We start from the raw sequence: 18433 nt of genomic DNA, 5'->3' as shown, positions 1-18433 counted from the left end.
GCAGAAGAGTTAAGGTGTGCAGAACCTTGGTTCTAATTACTGGAAATCACTTCCTTAGATACCTTGTAGCCAGAAGACTTGACATGCAGGCCTCTTTTTGTAAGTGTAGACTTCATACGGATGAAGAAGCCACGGTCTGGAGGATCGTCAGCAGGAGAATGAGGACTAGATGGAGCTGCTGTGGAAGACAAAAATAACAATTCTACTTCATTTGTCAGAAATTAGATTATTTAATTTATGTTCATTGAATTAGTGAACATAACAACTGCTTTTTTTTACAAGAAAAAAAGTACCAGGTTCAGGGGTACCAGCTAGGGATGAGGTGGATGCAGAGCTGGAAGCGCTCTCAGGGGCAGTGTGACAGCCAGCCTCGGCTCGCAGATGGGGCCTGATTCCTAGCCTCTCTGCCATCTCGACGTGGTCCGCTGGGTGGATGTAGTCGAACACGCTGCTGCCGGTCAGCTCCACCTGAAGAGGAGCATATAGACCCATCAAAACCAGAGCCTTTGAGCACAAATAACTGCACGTGAACGAGTACAGTACACACAGAAAAAATCAATATATGTTATGACAGGAAAATGAAAGTACCACTATGGGTTACAACTCAACAAGGAAAGTGGAGGTTGTAAAGCATCCCCCACCCCAAACTAACACACACACACACACACACACACACACACCTACACACACAGTCCAGTCTCAGAGGACCATGTCACTACAGTAGTACACAAATAAAACCAGGGGAGATAAAAATCAATTGTATTTGCTGATTAAAAACAGGTGAACTCTAACTATCTCCAAAGGTCACATTACTATTCGTCTTACTGTCTGTATCCCTTCCTCCTCATTCATTCAGTTACAGTCTTTCCCAGCAGACATAAAGAGCAGAGCAACAACTCTATACGATCCTATCATCATAATGCATCATAGTCGCATCTCTAATCATTTAAAGGTAATAATGGTGCTGCTCTTGCATGGCATCCATAAAGCAGCACAATCTGAGAAGGTGTGATTCCATCTGAAGCTGTATAAATGTGTGTGTGTGTGTGTGTGTGTGTGTGCACATATGAGTGAGAGAAAGAAACAGAGAGAGAGCGGCCCGGGGGGGTGATGCATGCTTACACACACCAATGCAGCTTCTATTACATCTGTGAATGTTTTCTTGTGTGTGTGTGTGTGTGTGTGTGTGTGTGTGTGTGTTTGTGTGTGTGTGTGTGTGTGTGTGTGTGCAGCAATACCATTCCATCTGATAAAACCATGGCTGCAGCAGCCTCACACCCTTGTCTGTAGGACACAGCCATTTATTACCGGATTAGAGCCATTTACTGCAGGCTTTATGGGAGCTTCAGCAGGCCCTCAAGGACATCACAGTCAGGGAGAGGAAGAAAGCGAACAAGGGAGGCGGGCGTAAAGGAAGGAAAGCGACCGATGTGGGGAGGAACGATGAAGGAAAGCCCTCAGAGTGAGGGAGGATGATAAAAAGCAGATTTTTTCTCTTGTTTGTTTTTTTTTTTTTTTTCTTTTATTCCCAGACATGCTGGGTTAATTTATTGATGCTTTGCTTTTTTTCAGAATTGTGCCACCTGTAAGAAACCAGCAGATTCTCATGGACGTTTATGAGACTGTCACAAGACAGAATTTATTGATTAGTGTTCTTTGAAATGGCTTTCTTTATTTGTACAAAGTCCATATTTCGAGGGCGGATGGATATTGTGTATCAAACATGTGCATGCTGTTATCTGCACAAGTTCGAGAGGGACAATAGAGAATTTTCTCTGACTTTTCTCTGACCGACTATCCAGGAAATAAGTGCTGATATATAAACCTGGAAAACTAAAACAGTTGCTTTTAGATGTAACTTTAATTCTGGGATTTGGGTTTTGACAATAAATGTGCAAGGGCATTTACCGCAGAGACACACATTTATCTGTCATTATTAAAAGAGTGGGTTAGCAGAGACACACAGATTCCTTTTTTAAAAAAATTATATGTAGTTACTTCAGCAACACAGGAGTGACTCTTCTTAATGTTATGAAGCTTACATTTTTCTTTTCTAATTAAACTGGAATGCACTGACATAACAGGCTCTGACCTCAGAGTAAGAGTGGAACTACATGCACTTCTTTAAAGAGCTGTTTGGCTTTCTCATACAGATTTTTTTTTAAATAAATTAGCCTTAAAAACATTGTCACAGATGCCTCACAGCCAATATGCTTTCCAGATACTTTCTGGAAGAACTTCAAGTACAGTAACAATGTAAATTTATGTGTCAAATGCACCATATTTTTGCAGATTAACCCAACAAACTGTTCCTATGGGAGAGCACATGAAACAGTTACAAAGCATTTCACCAAACAGTCATGTATTCATTGCTACTTCATGTTTAGCAGGCAAAAAAATCACCATCTGAGGGAATGTGGGATGGTATTAGATAAGTGCTCCTGTCAAGTGGAAGAGCCCATAAAATTAAGTCTTGTGCTGATCACAGTGGATTTAGGAGTGAAACTGGTTTGAAACCTGTGTGTCACACAACCTAAGTTTATCTCCCAAACTGGTGAGTATACTTTACGGTATGTGCAACATATGAATGAACATCATGCTGGACTTAGTGAATTCATGTATGATAGTAGAGTTCATACAGTGTATGCATGATTGGTTCTGTGGATGGCTGAGATCTCTCCTCAAATGAGCAGGAATAGTGCAATTTGACACAAAACACAGCAGGTAAAAATTAAAACGGGCAAAAAGTTTTATCTTATAAAGATTTGAATTAAACAGAAAGGCTATTGTCTGTTGGCAAGAATGTAAAACAAATGGAAAATTTAATTTTCATGTTTATTTCTCATTTTTCTGTGTGGATACTGTGGTTTAAACGAAGCACTTCAAAGCAAAGATCATTTTACATTACACTCTTGACAACAAAAACTACCTGGTTAGGGTTTAAAAAACATCCCAGCTTGCCTAAAAATAGTTTATCTCACAATATCTTCTGCATGTTTGAAATGATCTTTTTTTTTTTTTTTTAGCAAAGTGAGATATTGAGCCCAGTTTCTTCTGCAAAAGACAAAAAGATTTTGATTTTATTATTTTTATTTTAAGAATCATGTCAGGTGTCACAATAATGCATAATTAACAGTAATTAGCAAAAACAATATAATTTCTGTTAGGCTCATTTTATTATTTACTATGAGACAGGGTAATAAATGTGCTATTACTAATGCTACTATACCTGATGGGGACCATAAGCTTAATCAATATATTATATGTTTGGGTTGTCACTGGTAAAAGCTTACTTACTTATTTTTCACCTTACACCCGCTCGTTGTGGGAATCACTTACTTCTTCTAGCAACACTGTGGTAAATTTCTTAGTTTTACATTTCAAGTGGTTTTTTTTTTTTTGGTTTTTTTTAATATAAATAACACCCTAAAAAGTGAGCTCAAAGGATAACCTTTTATTCTTTCTGACCCCTCTTTGCCTCTCCATGCAGATGTAACATGAGCAGTGTAATTACTTCTCTACTGAATCTCTTCTGATTCTGACATCAAAATGGATTCGCTCATTAATCTTTTAAAATCAACGTTAAGAGGCTGGATTTTTTTTTTTACAAATAGAATGATGGTGTTTGGTCTCTTAAACTTTGGATGAACCTCACTTTGAGCTTTTATTCAATTAAAGATTATGTCAAGATCTTTCCATCTCTCTGTCTGTTAAAATCTGTTTCATAAATTGCAAGTGAACTGTCATTTTCAAATGAGTCCTAACTTCATCTCTGCTCAGAGCACTGGACCAGCCACCTGAAAGGGACACAATCCCCTGGCCCTGTGATACTGGAAAACAAGGTAGTGAGACAAACAGGTCCTTATGGGCTTTACAAGGCTTAAGACCCATCCGAATAATATCACTCCATCACAGGCAGGAGGGAGGTATTGAAAAAAGATCAGATAGAAATGAGAAGATGAGAAAAAGACAGAGCGATTGAGAGGATGAGTCAGGCTCAGACATAAAAACAGGTATAGAATGTGGCGCAAAGGGAGACGTGAGGAGAGAGTGAGATCATTCAAATTTCTGTGTGTGTGACTGTGTGTATGCAAGCACACGGCATGCCTCTGTTTCTCTGCGTATGTGACTAGACTGTCTGTTTTTATGTCTCTGCGTGTCATTGTGTGTCATTGTTTGCGTGAGTAGTTGTCTGTCAGTGCATCATTGTGTGTGTGTGTGTGTGTGTGTGTGTGTGTGTGTGTAGAGAGATGAACGTGCATGTATGTATGGTGGTGTGGAGGGGATGAGGGGCAGCAAGCAGGGGAAGGAGAGACATGATATAAATAATAGCAGGGGGCTTTAATATGTATGAGGCATCCGGGCAGTGGTCCACAACATACTCTCAGCCCTCACTGACTGATGGGAGAGGAGAGAAGGAGGGAGAGTGGGGGAGGGATAGGGGGAAGGGGGACCGGGGGCTGCATACTAACCATTCGTAGATCAATTCCCTCCTCCCTCAATATCCCATCCTTCCTCCCTTCTCTTTACCCTATTTATCCTTTTTTTCCCATCGTGCTGGCCATTGGTCTTACTTCTCAGTCCTTCTCATATCGCCTCCCGTCTTTGTCTTTCTGTCCACTTCTTCCATCCATTCAGCCCTTCCTTCTCTTCTTTCCCCATTCATCTACTTTGTGGAATTCCGAGGTTTATTCCCATGGTTCCATGAGAGGGGGGAAAAAAAGATACCTGTAGCCGCCAGGGAAGCTGGTCAAGGTGCCTGACCTGGGCTAAGCCGGCTAAGCAACCCCACTGTCAGGGGAGCCGCCCAGGGTGTAAGCCAGGGCAGAGAGGTCAGACGGAGGGGGGGACAGTAGACACGGAACAGGGGCGGTCCACAGGGGCGACATGCCCTCTAAAACAAACTACCAGTTATACTTTTTTTCACTCATAGCATAGTTTGTTTGTCTGCCCTTCCCCTCTCCCCTGTGACTGTCTCCACTCGCCAAACAAAGCATACCAAAGTGTTTTTGTCCTCTCCCACCCACCTTTCTCTCTTTTTGTATGTTTTTCTTTCTAGTTGTTTCTGTCCATAAACACACTCTATACTCCCTCTCATATAACCCCCAATTCATTCTGCCTACCTTGTCTGGCTGTCTCTTTCTGATCATAAACCTCCTCTGTCCCCGCCTGGTCCCATCTTTTCAGGAAGGTAAATGCAGAGTTGTGTGTTCAAGGTTTTGAATGTAATCTTCGATCATAAATAATTTCATTAGAATGCTGATGGCTTAGGCCGTGTTTGAGTAGATGTGATGGGTTAGGCCATCTGCTCAGCTGATAAGAACAGCTCTGTTTTATTAGCATCTCCACCAAAGCCTCGGCTGCCTTGTTTACCTAGGCAATCCCAAGGCGAATTTCATTCCTACTGCACATTTAAGCTCTATTTACACACTCACTGTCTCACACTGTCTCTCTTTCGCTACCCTATTCCCTTGCTTTATTTTCTTTCTATCTTTTAATTGTCTGCCTGGTTCTCTCTTTTAGTCTCTTTATCTCCCTTTCTGCTTCTGTCTTCTAGCTGCCACCAGTTTTACTATTGGCTTATTAACTTTAAACGTATTGAATGTGCAAAAGTGTACATGAAGATGTGCATTTTTTTGTGTCTTTGCAGAGAAAAGATTAAAAGTTCCAGAGCAGGTCCAAACAACTCCTTTCTGATTTGTTAACACAACTCTGTTTAATGAATCCCTTTTTAAAATGATCCTGGAGTCATCCTGGAGGCCTTCCTCCACATTATTGGTGTGAGGCAATCATCACCCATAGGCTTTGGCAGATGTGTGACTTTGCCTGGGTATATAGAACTAAGGAGATATCACATAGGGACTGCAAATCTGTTAACAGTCAGCTTGTGTTTTTTCTACAAGTTTCAAATTCAACATTGTTATTTTTTATGCTCTTTGTTGGTTTAACTCTTCATCTGGCGGCAGTGATGTATAAGTGTACTTCAGGACTTCACAGTTGGGTGTAATGATGTAATGTAAGCAATGTGACAGGGGCTAAGTACACATACAGCTAATGTAGTTAATAAATTGTGGTTACATCAAGAGTGGGGAAGCCCAGCGCTGTTTTTCAAGTAAAAAGAAACAATCCAACAAAATCTTTACTTTTAACAAAAACAGGCACATTCTGTGGCACGTTCTGTATCTTAAATTTAGAAATTCTCAAATATTGTCAAGGAAAACTGACATTTCTATGTGTATAAATTAAAGCAGCATATAGTGTCATCTTCACTGCTCTTAGAGTCTCAGACAAACTATTTTTAGAACTTCATTATAGTAAAAATAAATGGTAATACAGTCTGGCCTTATCATCAAATTAAAATAAGAAATTTTGGTTGTTAGAACAAAGCAAATGTAAAAGAAACTCCACATGTTCCTTCTTAAGAGCATCTTGCTCTTGGATTACTGTCTCTATGTTTGATAGATATTTCCAGTTGGGACCGATGCGACTGAGTCTTGACATTGAATCAATGTAGACTGATGTGTTGTTAAATCCCTACAAGCAACCAAAATGGTTTGCAATGTTACCTTGAATAAAATGAGCTACTGTTCCTTCATTCATGTAGATGGATATCTCAGATGTATTAAACTTTTTACTTGTCTTGATATAAGCAGTACATTTTTAACCCAAAATACAATATCTACAATGTTATGTGCACAAAGGGCATGTTAGTGCATATACTGCCACACATGCATCCATGCATTAGCATGAAAAGTACAATCAGGACTGAGTTTTGATAACAGAAAAGTACCAGAAAAGTAAGTGTTGAAGTAATACAGATTATTCATTATTATTGGAATTTTTACTGAGTTAAATGCCAAGAAAAAGAACTAACTCAAGTTGGAATGATTATGTATTTATATGTGAAGCAGCCAAATGTTTGGTCAAATCTTCTGAATCAAATTGCAAATAATTGACTCAAGTTTTGAAAGTATCTTGTTTTATATCAATGTCATTGCTTTATGATTATTGTGGAAAACAGGGCAATGCGACCATGGAGTATTTGGCTTTTATACCAAAGAATATGCTGATATTATTTTATGATGTATATTAAAAAAAATATAACCCTTTAGACTTTTGCGTTTAGATGCTGTTTTGGTCTCGACAGGGATTGTAGTGGTTGTGAAAGTGGACTGTGCATATGTAGGATTTTTGTGCTGTACATATACCTTTAAAATCCACATATTCTGGGGGGAAATTTATTTCTAAAATTTACCTGAAAGTAATGAGAATTCTGCTGAGTTTCTGCTGATAGTTTTCAAAAGTCTTAATAATACAGAACCACAATACCTATCAGAGCTTTTAAACTTTCACAGTCCTGTCAGAGCACTGAGATCAACAAACCAGCTGTTCTTGACAGCTGCCAAAACCAGATTAAAAGGCAGAGTTCTTTTTGTTGCTGCTCTCAAACTTTGGAGCAGTCTGCCTTTTAATATCAGATCTGTAGTTAATCACTGATCCCTTTAAATCATTATGAAAAACACACCTATTCTCACTAGCTTTTCATCCAACGTGAGCATTTTCATTTGGCTTTTAATGTGTCTTATATGTATTTTTATTATTTTAATGTAATATATTTTGTTATAAATGTTTTACCTTATTAAAATATTTTGCTTTATTAGATATATTTGTTTATTTGATTTTATTGTTGACTTAGGGATTATATTTGTTTTGTCTTGTACAGAACTTTGGTCAACTAAGGTTTTTTTTTTAAAGGTGCTTTACAAATAAACTTTATTAGACTCGATTTATGTAAACAAAAAACAGCTGTCCAGAATTAATCCTCTGCCATGGCTTACTACCGATAACATATTCTTAAACTACGGTCAGATGATACAAAATACCTGCAATACTGGAAAACAACTATTTGATTTAGTTTCTTTATTTAACAAAGCCTTTTTTTGTATAAATTGTGGATTTTCGTTGCATTTCTTACATTGTTCTCATGTAACAATGGGCTTGATTAATAGTCAATGGGATAGTTAACAATCACCAATAACTTTTTTTTAACATGGTGTATGAATGCAGTACTCTGACTGTTGTACTAAAAAGAAAAAAAAACACATTTTTCCTTTAATCTTGCCAATAAAGACTAAAAAACCCACCCAATTTCTTCTTTAACTGTTGCACTAATTATTTCTCTCTCTCTCTCTCTCTCTCTCATGCTGTACAATCCCTCTTCATCTCCTTCTTATCACACCTCTCCTCCTTTCCTTCCCCTCTTTCTCTCACTGGCTGTCTCTATCTTTCTTCCCATCCCCCTTGGTGTTTTTCCCCCTCCCTACAATCAATGTGGCTTTTAAGATGCCTATCGATTTGTTCCCCTAGACAGGCCCAGTGCGCTGGGGCGACACTTTGATTGCTGGGCCAGTAATTACTGTTATTATTTATGCATCTGGGCAAAATGGCAGGACTTAACATTCACAGTACAAGAGGCCACAGGCAATCAACAGAGGTGAGCACCTGGAGCGGCGGGGGGGAGGGAGGGTGGGAGGTAGAAAGAGGTAGGGGAGGAGAGAAGCATTGCCCCTGTGAGAGTTGCACTCCAGAGATGAACGCAAGGAGTGCAGTCATAGATATTCACACTCACACACATAAGCACACACACTCCTGGGAGTGGATATGAAAGCGTGAACAGAAGGCACATATGTGCAAATGCACAGACAATACAAATAATTATTACAGTGTGTGTGTGTGTGTGTGTGTGTGAGAGAGAGAGAGAGAGAGTGAGAGAGTAAGAGAACAAGAAGAGGTAATCTTACCTGTGAGAGCCCCAGGTAAATAGAAACTGTCTCTGAGATGTAGAGGAAACGTCCCTCCTGACTGACCACAAACACAAAGCCATCTAGAGACTGTGCACACACACATCACACAAACACACATGTATACACACACACACACACAGAGACAAAAAGGTAAACAGAAACAAGACAGACAAATTAGTGCAATTAGCGCGTATCGAACAAATTACAATGAGCTAGAGAACAAACAACACGTCACCCTTCGGCCCTTTCTCTCAATTCACAAGTGCACCTCCACACATACACATGCATAATCGTGAACAGACATTAATAGACAACTCCCGTCCGGCTGCACACAACAGCTGTGAACAGGACCTGCATTATCAAACACAGAAGGATGCATGGGCACATGTCTACAAACACACACAAGCACACGTAAACAAATTGAGCAAAGAGACATGTGAAACTGAGCTTATAGACCAGGCCTGTTTCAATCAGCTGTAATAAACGCCGACTCAAAGCCACCTCCTGGTACAGACAGATAGAACAGAATCATTATAGTTTGCACTGACTCTAATGAGAAGTGAAAGGTATACAGCCAGCCCATTAGAGGGGACTGCTTCAGAGAATAATATTAATCGTCATAACAGGCTTCCAGGAGTGAGCCAACGCGGCCTCAGCCTCACACACGTGCACGCAGATCGGGCCACTTCGCTGCAGAAAAATGATTGCTATTTTGGCGGCCCAGTGCTTAAAGTGGCGGCGGTAATTTATGCAACTGACACATCCAGTATGCAAATGAGTGGCCGGGGTGTGGGGCGTCATGTGTCGTGGCGAGGAGAAACCAGCCGCCTGAATGTCGGAGAACTAAAGTGCAATTATCAGGCTATTACGGCAGGAGGGTAGCTGGGAGGGGAGAATCATACAGTTTTTCTGGAGCGTTAATTTGATTTCTATCAGTGCCATTCCCTAAACCTCCCTTCCTCTTTAAAATGCCAGAGGAGAGCAGTCACATGCGATGTTTCTTTGTTTTACCACAACCTTCTCACTTCTAAATTCTCAACCTCTGAAGCATTTCACCTGTTCCTACCCCTTCTTATCAAAAAACTCCTCTCTTCCTTTAAACTCGTACTATTTTAAAGTACTATCTGCAGTGCTACCTTCATTGGCCTTTCTCTGAATCTTTGGCTGTACATTCTACACTTCATCATTCCTGCTGCTCTCCTGCCCAAGAACACCCCTCAGGCTCCATTCATATCTCAGTGCAAAAGAGAGGCTCTCAATGGCAGCCAACAACGGCTTCAGAGCACCTGAGGTTTATCGGATATGTACGCCTCTGTATGTGAATGTGTTTTGGAGTTTGTGTAGAAATGAATGTCTTACACCGAGGACGATACTGACGCATTGAAGTTAAAATAAACCATGCACACACTTTATAAGCTTTACAGATACACATAGAGCCTAAGTAGTCTTTTTCTTTTTGTACAATCTGGTACAATGTACATCACAATCATCACAGAAGCATTAAAAAGATGTCATGGGTGCTGGGTTGTTACCTGCAAAAGGTGTGCCCCCAAGTGCTGCTCAAACATGTCAGTGGCCAGAGAATGAGATGATCGTCTAACTGTAAACAGAACAAATACAAACATGTATCAAATACAGTCTGACAATACAGGTTTTCTTTATTTATTAGTTTGCTTTATAACCAGTAGTCTGCCTTCCTTGCACACATTTTGGCTTACCATTGACGGAAAACGAGCAGGTTTTAATAATAATGATAACAAATAACAATAGAGTCCCAGTGAGCCATGGCAGTGAGATAGCAAGGCAGCATTTCTATCTCTGAAGCAGCTAAATGGAATTCATCCATTATCACTTTTATTACACACACCTGTTTTCCCAGCTGCAGCATGTCAAAATGTCTGCTGAGGAAGAAGTCAATAATGGAGGATAACTTCCATATTTGACGATAATAGTCAGGTTCTGCCATAATAAGACTGAGGCAACTTTGAAGGCAAGGCAGTTTATTTGTATAGCACATTTCATGCACAGGACAATTCAAAGTGCTTTACATAAAACAAAGGCATTACAGATTTTTAGAAATAGTAAAAGGCATCAACACATAATCACAATAAAATAATAAATTAAAATGATTAAAAGCAAGATAAGTTAAAAAAAAAAAGTTAACATGCATATTTCATGCAATACAGTACAATATTAAGGGGAAAAAGGAGGGAAAAAAAGCATTCAGAAAAAGAACAAAATAAAACAACTACTTAAACTAACAAAACTTTAAGCTGCTTCACTTTGTCTAGTTTTAATACTTGGACTAGCATGTAATCTAGTCCCACATGACCTGATGGAGCTGGATCCTTTTTAGTATACAAGTACATCAAAGGTCTATGCGGTATTTTGGAGGCTGATTTTAGATAGTATTTGTCAAAGTAGTGAATATTGTGGAGTACAAATATAAAGGATAAGGTATAAAAATATCTCAATATCTGAGATATGACTGTGAAGAATTTGTCCCCATTAAGAGCAGGAGTGGAATGTAAGACTATACTTCTAAAGTTTGTATTTAAGTGAAGTTAAGGAACTTATACTTTACTTGAGCACTTCTGTTTAATGATACCTTGAAGTCCCACTGCATTAAACTTTACCAGAAAAAACTCCAATACAGATTTAGTCACTATTTAGTTTTTTTTTTTTTAAGTTTAAAATGTTGCCAGAGATTAAACTGGTATTTTAAATCCTTTTTGGTTGTCAATGTCTGACAAAAGCAGTGTGGTCCCATTTTAAAGTGTCTATTAAAAGTTAAAAGCCTGACCAAAGAGTGTTTTTGTCCCATTAAATATCTCCTATGCTGTCATTAGTGAATGTTCACATGATCAAATATTTAATTTAAAAAGAATAAAACATTTGAGAAAAAGATGAAAATACATTTCTTCTTCTCTCTTATAATGTGTCATAGCCAGATTCAGTCTGATTATTCAGGAAGCCCAGTAGAAACTGTACAAAATGTTATTCAAACTAGTAAATCCAACTGCAGCAACAACAACCCTCTGCTGCTTACATCCCTGTGTTTCAGTATTACATAATGCCAAATACAGTATACATCAATCAGCTGTGCCAAACTTTCATTTCTTCCTTCATGCTGTTATTTCATTTTTCTGCTACTACTCAATTTTATTTCAGAAGGGTCTTTCGTGCATGATGTTTACTTGTAAATGAGTATTGCCGCTGTGGCGTATTTGTATTTTAACTTTAACGATGAATCTTAATACTTCTCCCACCATTGCTGTGGGCTTTTTGTGCTTGATAAATCCCATCCCTTTAACCTCTTTCTGTCTTCTCTCCACTCTTAGCGCTCATATAAGAATAAAAAAAAGTGTTGTTAGTTTTTTTCTGTCTTTTCAAAGCCGCATAAAGTTGCAGCAGAAATACAAATTGTGAAGAAAAACTGCATATTTGAACAAAAGGCATTTATAAACTTGACTCTTTAAAGTTGGCTCAGTAAAGCTTACTGATAATCATACAAAATGATGTGCAAATACTGAGGTTTTCTAATGAAGTTGCATCTCTGTTATTTCTTTGAAGCAATTATGTCTGATAAAAGAGAAATCGACCGTGTTTAAAAAAAAAGAAAGAAAACTGTGCCTAAGGAGGGGCGTTGTGTGACACACACCACTCAATCTCCGCCAGACACACAAACAAACACACAAACACACACACAAAGTGTCTGCATCACCACTCTTAATGCATCCCAAACACAAGCTATCAGAGCTGCTTCAGTGCCAAAGTGGTGCTGTTTACCAAGGCAATTACAATACAAATAGAGTTGGAGGTGGTTAGGTGGATGGGGGAGGGGGGAGGGTGAGGATAGGTGTGAGAGGAGCGGAGAGGGTGGGGAAAATGAGAAAAACACTAAGGATGGCGAGAGTGATCACTTTCTCCAAAGCAAACGTGGGCACAGGGGGAGAGCAGTGACGTGGAAGATTAATTTAGCAATCAAGCGTCTTTACTGTTTTATGTCAGAAAGAGTATGTGATGGCGTGTGTGTGTGTGTGCACCTGCGAGCATGTGATTGCAAAAGTGGGGACCATATGTGAGAACTAATCTCACTCCAACAGGGCTGCTTTTGAACACAACATTCCCTATCTGGCAGAGACAAACTATTTGTGTGTGTAAGAATGTGTGTACACAAGAGCATATGAATGTGTGCATGTGTGTGCGTTTGTGTGCATGATTTTAAGGATCATTGGATATGTGTGTGAGCGTGTGTGTCGCTGCAAGGCTGAGGGAAATCAATACACGTTATGACAGGAAAATGAAAGCGCTGCTCTGGGTTACAACTGAACACAGAGGGAGGAACACACATGCACACACACACACACACACACACAGTCATGCACATTCACACACACATACACTATCATATACACATCTATATATTGCCCAGCTGCCTGCTTGGGATGTGGGTTTGGTGAAAAAAAGAGGGAGGCATTCCGTTAGAGCTATAGACACGCACTTCAGGAGTACACACAGAGGTGAATTCTCATGCACAGACTACACAGCAGCAACATGCCCTCCGATTAAATAATACACCCCCTTCACACACACTCACACACACACACACACATACACACATATATACATCCGCACATACAAACTCTCTCACACACACATATAAATACAAAGTTGCCGGACAAAGCCACAGTGGCATTGTGAGATTGGGGTCCCCCTGTGTGACAAAGTGTGAATATAAATAAGGCAAGTCCATTCAGGGCCTGTGAAAGGGGGTCTGGTGCTGGGACCCTTCAGCCTAGTCAGTCGCTGCCTGGAGGGGGGATGGGGAGTCCATCGAGCTCTTTGCTTGCCTGTCAGGCTCCCCTCTGGGGTAGAGATGGAGCTGCAGAGCTCGGAAGACTGAAGGAAGCAACCCCCATCATGACCACACATGAATGAATCGAAAAGGACTAACACACACACACCTTGATGTAAGTTAGAAAGAATATAAATACTTGTAGTGTGCGTGTATGCATGCATGTGTCATGTTACAGATCCCTTGTGGGGTGAAGGTGATAGTGGGTGATCAGTTGTGCTGAGTGGTGTCAGTGGGGAGAAGGAAATACTGGATGTGACATGAGGCCAGCAGGGCTGACAGATGAGTCACACCCATCCAAACACACACATGCACACACACACACTGGCAGACACAAATACACAGAGGACCATTTATTAAGGACTGCCATGGCACAATAGGGCGGGCCAGGAAACCAAAACACTGAACCTGGTGTATGTGAGTGTGCGTGCATGTGTGTGCTTGCACACATGTTAGGAGAGAGTGTCTCAGCAGTGTTGGTATCTCACCCAGAGAACAAAGATCCTTCTGTAGTGGTGCTGTGAACCCCTACTTCTATGGGTGTGCATGTGCATGAGTGATTTTGGTAAATATTATCACTTCTATAACATTTGCTCTAATTATAAAACACCCATTGTGCAGTCATCCAAACATTAATTTAGGTTTCATTTTCATAGTTTTGGTTTGTTTTCCTGTCAGAATTGAGAACACTATCTTACTAAGAGCTACAAAAGAGGAAAAGGACAAGACACAGTAAGTCAGTCAGATGTGGACAAGCCAGCAGCAGTTTGATCAGATTATCTAAACAGTCTTTAATACCTAAACTGTACAACAAGGTGTTCACAAATTATTAATAATGATTCAATTTCTGATGAAATATTCTCTAACTTTATATAATTTGGGATGTTATTGTTTATTGCATTGAGCTAAAACATTTCATTTTGAGGCATCGGTAAGAAGCTAAACTCCGTGTGCATTCAACATCTTGCATCTCACAACTTACATGTTACAGATCCCAGATTTCGGTAGCCTGTTTATGCAAACAGACTTTCTGTCTACTTTCAATAGAGGCTCTCAGCAGTAGGTTCGATTACTCAATGAGATAAAAATGCAGTGTGTCAGGATTATTTGCCAGAACCACTGGAAAAACCACCATTACAGTTGAAGCAAAATGGGATTATATCCAATTAAAAACTTAAACAAACAGCACAACTTAAGAATGTGTTGTACTGCTGGTGGAATTCCCTGCTTTGATAAACTGTTGCACAGGAGTGAAGGTTGACTTCTAACCAATATTTAAAGTTCCAAAAATGTATGTCTTAATCTGTACTTAAATCTCACACACTTCCTCAAGTTTTAAAAAAATATATACAACAAAACACAAAACAAAATTAATGTGATGAAACTCAAACTGCAGCCTTCTGCTTGTATGTTTAGTATGATGGTTACACCTCCATTCCAGCATCCACCTGCAAGTCAGGAGCTGGCAAATGTGGGCTTCCTTGCTTAGACAGCTGCCCCCAGCGACCCTGGGTGAGCGGCAAGGAAATGGATGGATGGATGGATAGATGGATGCTTTTTTTTCCACTGCAAGTGTCATCAGTGCTGTGACTATTTGCAACATGTTGGATTGTCAGTGTGTACTGTGTATATTTGCAGCATGTATGTTCTTAAACTAAAATGCTCTTATTGTTTGCTTGTTTTTGTGTAGTACTATATATTTAAAATTGTTTTCTTAAGCTGCAGAGCATTTAGTTTTCTCTAGCTTCATATTTTGGCAACAAAACTATTCTATTGTAGAGGAATTAGTGTTTGTTTCAGATAAAGTAGCCAAAATAGCCTGGACAAAATGCTGGCTTCTTTCAAACCTGTCTGACTCTGATGACTCATTCCTTGCTTTGTCTGGCCTTGTCCTTGCATTGTTGCCATGCTCCCAGATCTTATTACTGAAGTTGTTACCATAGAAATGTTGGACAAAACCGAGGAAATAAGACATAAATTACAGTCATTCTGTAAAATTCTTAGTTTAATAAACTATTAATTCTTTGTGATTGCGTATTATAAACACATTTGCATGTCGACCTGGATGCAAACGTGTGAGAGCAACTGAAATCTTTGATCATCCCGCTCTGTCACACTTCCTTTTCATTAGCTCCCCAGGACTCTGCTGTGAGGTTTAATTTCATTGTGGGAATAAGAGACAGAATGGGACAGGGTGTGATCGGACACGTTAATTATAGTCTAACTCGCAGGTCAATTTTCGGGGTCTCCCCAGCGCCTCACAGGAAGAAAAGATTTGAATGACTGAATGAAAAATCTGAAGGATTTTCATTATACCTCTGTCTAATACATAATTTAGTCTGACTTAAGTCCATGAGTGATGGCACCACATACACATCAACACACTCATCCCTTACTTACATGTACATACACACACTCACCATTTTCCTTTCAACCCCCACAGTGTCAACCTTTTTAACCAGGTTAGGATGTTACCATGGGAACCAAACAGATAACACAGAGTGAACCATTGTTTCAGTCCCTTTCAATCGCCACTTTCTGTCTTCTCATTCTTCTTTTTCTCCTAAGTTTGGCTCCGTAGTCTCACCCTGATCACATGCCAAGTTGTTTACCACCATCCAAATGTGACGTTTTGGCCATTTGACAGTGTGAGTTAGAGAAAGTGACCCTAATCACAGCGTCCTTCTCTGGCTCAATTATCTTCTCACTCTGACATCCATCCCTCCCTTATTCCCTCTATCTCTCTGTCTCTTCTCCATCGCTCCCTCGCTCCTTTTGCGGTCGAACATAATTTGAGTGCAATTAACTTCCCTTAAAAGCCCTGGCTGCTTTAAACGCTGTGAATTAGAGGGGAGGCAGACACAGGGAGATCGTGAAGAGGTGGGGGAGACAGAAGAGAGGTGGCAGAGACGAAGGCAATGAAAGAAAGGAGAGAGAAGTGAGGGGAGGCTGAATGAAAGTCAATGTCATCAGTGTTGGGAGGAGAGAGGTGTGTTTGACCTCACTAGCCGAGACAGTAAAACACTTCAGCTGCCCTGTTGCTGGCAGTGAGTTGTCATTGTACTGTACCTTGTAAAAGACTAAGGGGTTCTCCAGCTGCTGTACTGCACCTGTTGTTTTCTCTTCCTGCTTCATTTAAGGTGAACAAACTGTGAATACATGAACTTTACACTGCATATTTTTTAACAATGGATGTTTTAACCAAAAAGTCTTTTTTTATTATTGACTATAAATAACTGCTTGTGCATAATTGCTAACTGCAAATATCTGGGTATTACCACTTTTATGATTTATGACATAAATTTAGATTAGACTAACATAAAACTACAACTTTTTTTTTTTTTATCTGACATTACAACTCCAGTCTTTGCACACATCACATCATGTTTCATCATGTTTCATCTGGGGCAGCTGGTTTAAACTCTGCCTTTTTTTACTGTGTCATCTTCTATTAATTGTTTTCCCAGGCAGAACAATGCCTTACTTTTTATCATTTAAATTTTTGATTTCACCCACTGTTTGTTTATTGGTTTTAAAGGAAAAAACTGAATTGGAAGTGATTTGGTAAAAATCCAGCCTTTCCAAGTCTACACATTCATCAATTCATCATAAAATGTTATTATGTGGCAGTGTGTTTCAGTGGGCTCTTGTGGCTCAGAAACAAGAAATTTTTTTGTGTGTCCATGGATGTGAAATGCTGAGATGAGCCACATTTGTGGGTTTTTTTTAAAAAAAAATGACTAACTTTAGCATCTAAACTTTTGCTGTCACATTACACTTCTATTTGCAGACTGACTTTTAAAAATCAAGTTATCAATTATGAAAAACTAATAAATTATCAAGAATTTATCAATTTAAAAAAAATAGTTCTGGACTGGTTTTTGGCTTTTCTGGAGAAAAAAAATAAAAAGAGTTCTTTCATAAGTAGAGATGGAGAGATTTTTTCACATTCTGATGTTTCTAATTGTTTGTCTTGCATGAATAATCACATCCACAATGAGCTGTTTCTGCTTCTAGTGGAGAAAAACATGACCAGTACTACCTGATATAATACAAGGTGCCCAATTTCTACATGAGAATTGCATGTTATCATGTGAAAGTTCACAATGAACACTCTACCTTTGGTGTCACAGCATCTGGTAATTTACTTATCTTTTTACTGTATTTCACTGTAAGCTTGTTTGCTCCATGTTTCTTTTCTTTAGTAGAGTCCAATAGCCAGACCCATCTCAGCACCAGTGTGTCAGTGGTGGTTGGTCAGTAACATCTTAACATGTTCTGTTAGTGGAATATGGGTAACAAAAAACTTTTTGGTTTGTTGTTTGTCCTTCTTTAAATCCATCAGATTTTGGTGTTATGTTAGTAAAGTTAGAATCAAGCAGTGGCACAACAGTAAAATGTTGTCAAGAGGGAACATGGTTCTGAACATAATTATCATAAACACTGTTAACATATCATCCTTGTTTGTAACTTTTGATTCATAGATGTAAAAAAGCAGGCCAACTTCGCTTTATGATCCAAATCTTTGTCAGAACCTACCCTTGTCAGTGTGCAGCCTGCAGCTTGGATGTTTTGTTTACAGTAAGGTGAGAGATTTTATGAGTAACACACAATTAGCCAAAGAGGGGAGATTGCTGTTAAAAAAAAGAGAGCAGCCTATCAGCAGGTTTACCCCAGATGCCGACAGTCAGACTGGCTCTTTTATGATGCTGCTGCTGTTTCCTGATCTCAGTAATCAGTGTGGTGAGCCCAACTTTATCACAAGTAATAG

The 18433-nt window shown here is 39.4% G+C and overlaps 1 protein-coding gene across 2 annotated transcripts in view; it reads right to left on the bottom strand.

Moving 5' to 3' along the window:
• The window catches only part of npas1 (neuronal PAS domain protein 1), a 40462-nt gene that overhangs the window by 5723 nt on the left and 16306 nt on the right, over positions 1 to 18433 (bottom strand). The window contains exons 5-8 of one of the 2 annotated variants that reach the window (XM_041995786.1): positions 10337 to 10404; positions 8802 to 8891; positions 294 to 468; positions 63 to 178 (exon numbers count right to left, since the gene is read on the bottom strand). In XM_041995786.1, coding sequence (XP_041851720.1) covers positions 63 to 178; positions 294 to 468; positions 8802 to 8891; positions 10337 to 10404 — 449 coding nt within the window. The remainder of the gene's footprint in view (positions 1 to 62; positions 179 to 293; positions 469 to 8801; positions 8892 to 10336; positions 10405 to 18433) is intronic. The other variant, XM_041995788.1, reaches the window with a different exon arrangement.

The sequence above is a fragment of the Melanotaenia boesemani genome, chromosome 9 (genome assembly GCF_017639745.1).
Source record: "Melanotaenia boesemani isolate fMelBoe1 chromosome 9, fMelBoe1.pri, whole genome shotgun sequence".
Lineage (NCBI taxonomy): Eukaryota > Metazoa > Chordata > Actinopteri > Atheriniformes > Melanotaeniidae > Melanotaenia > Melanotaenia boesemani.
This window is presented reverse-complemented; position numbering and strand designations above follow the sequence as displayed.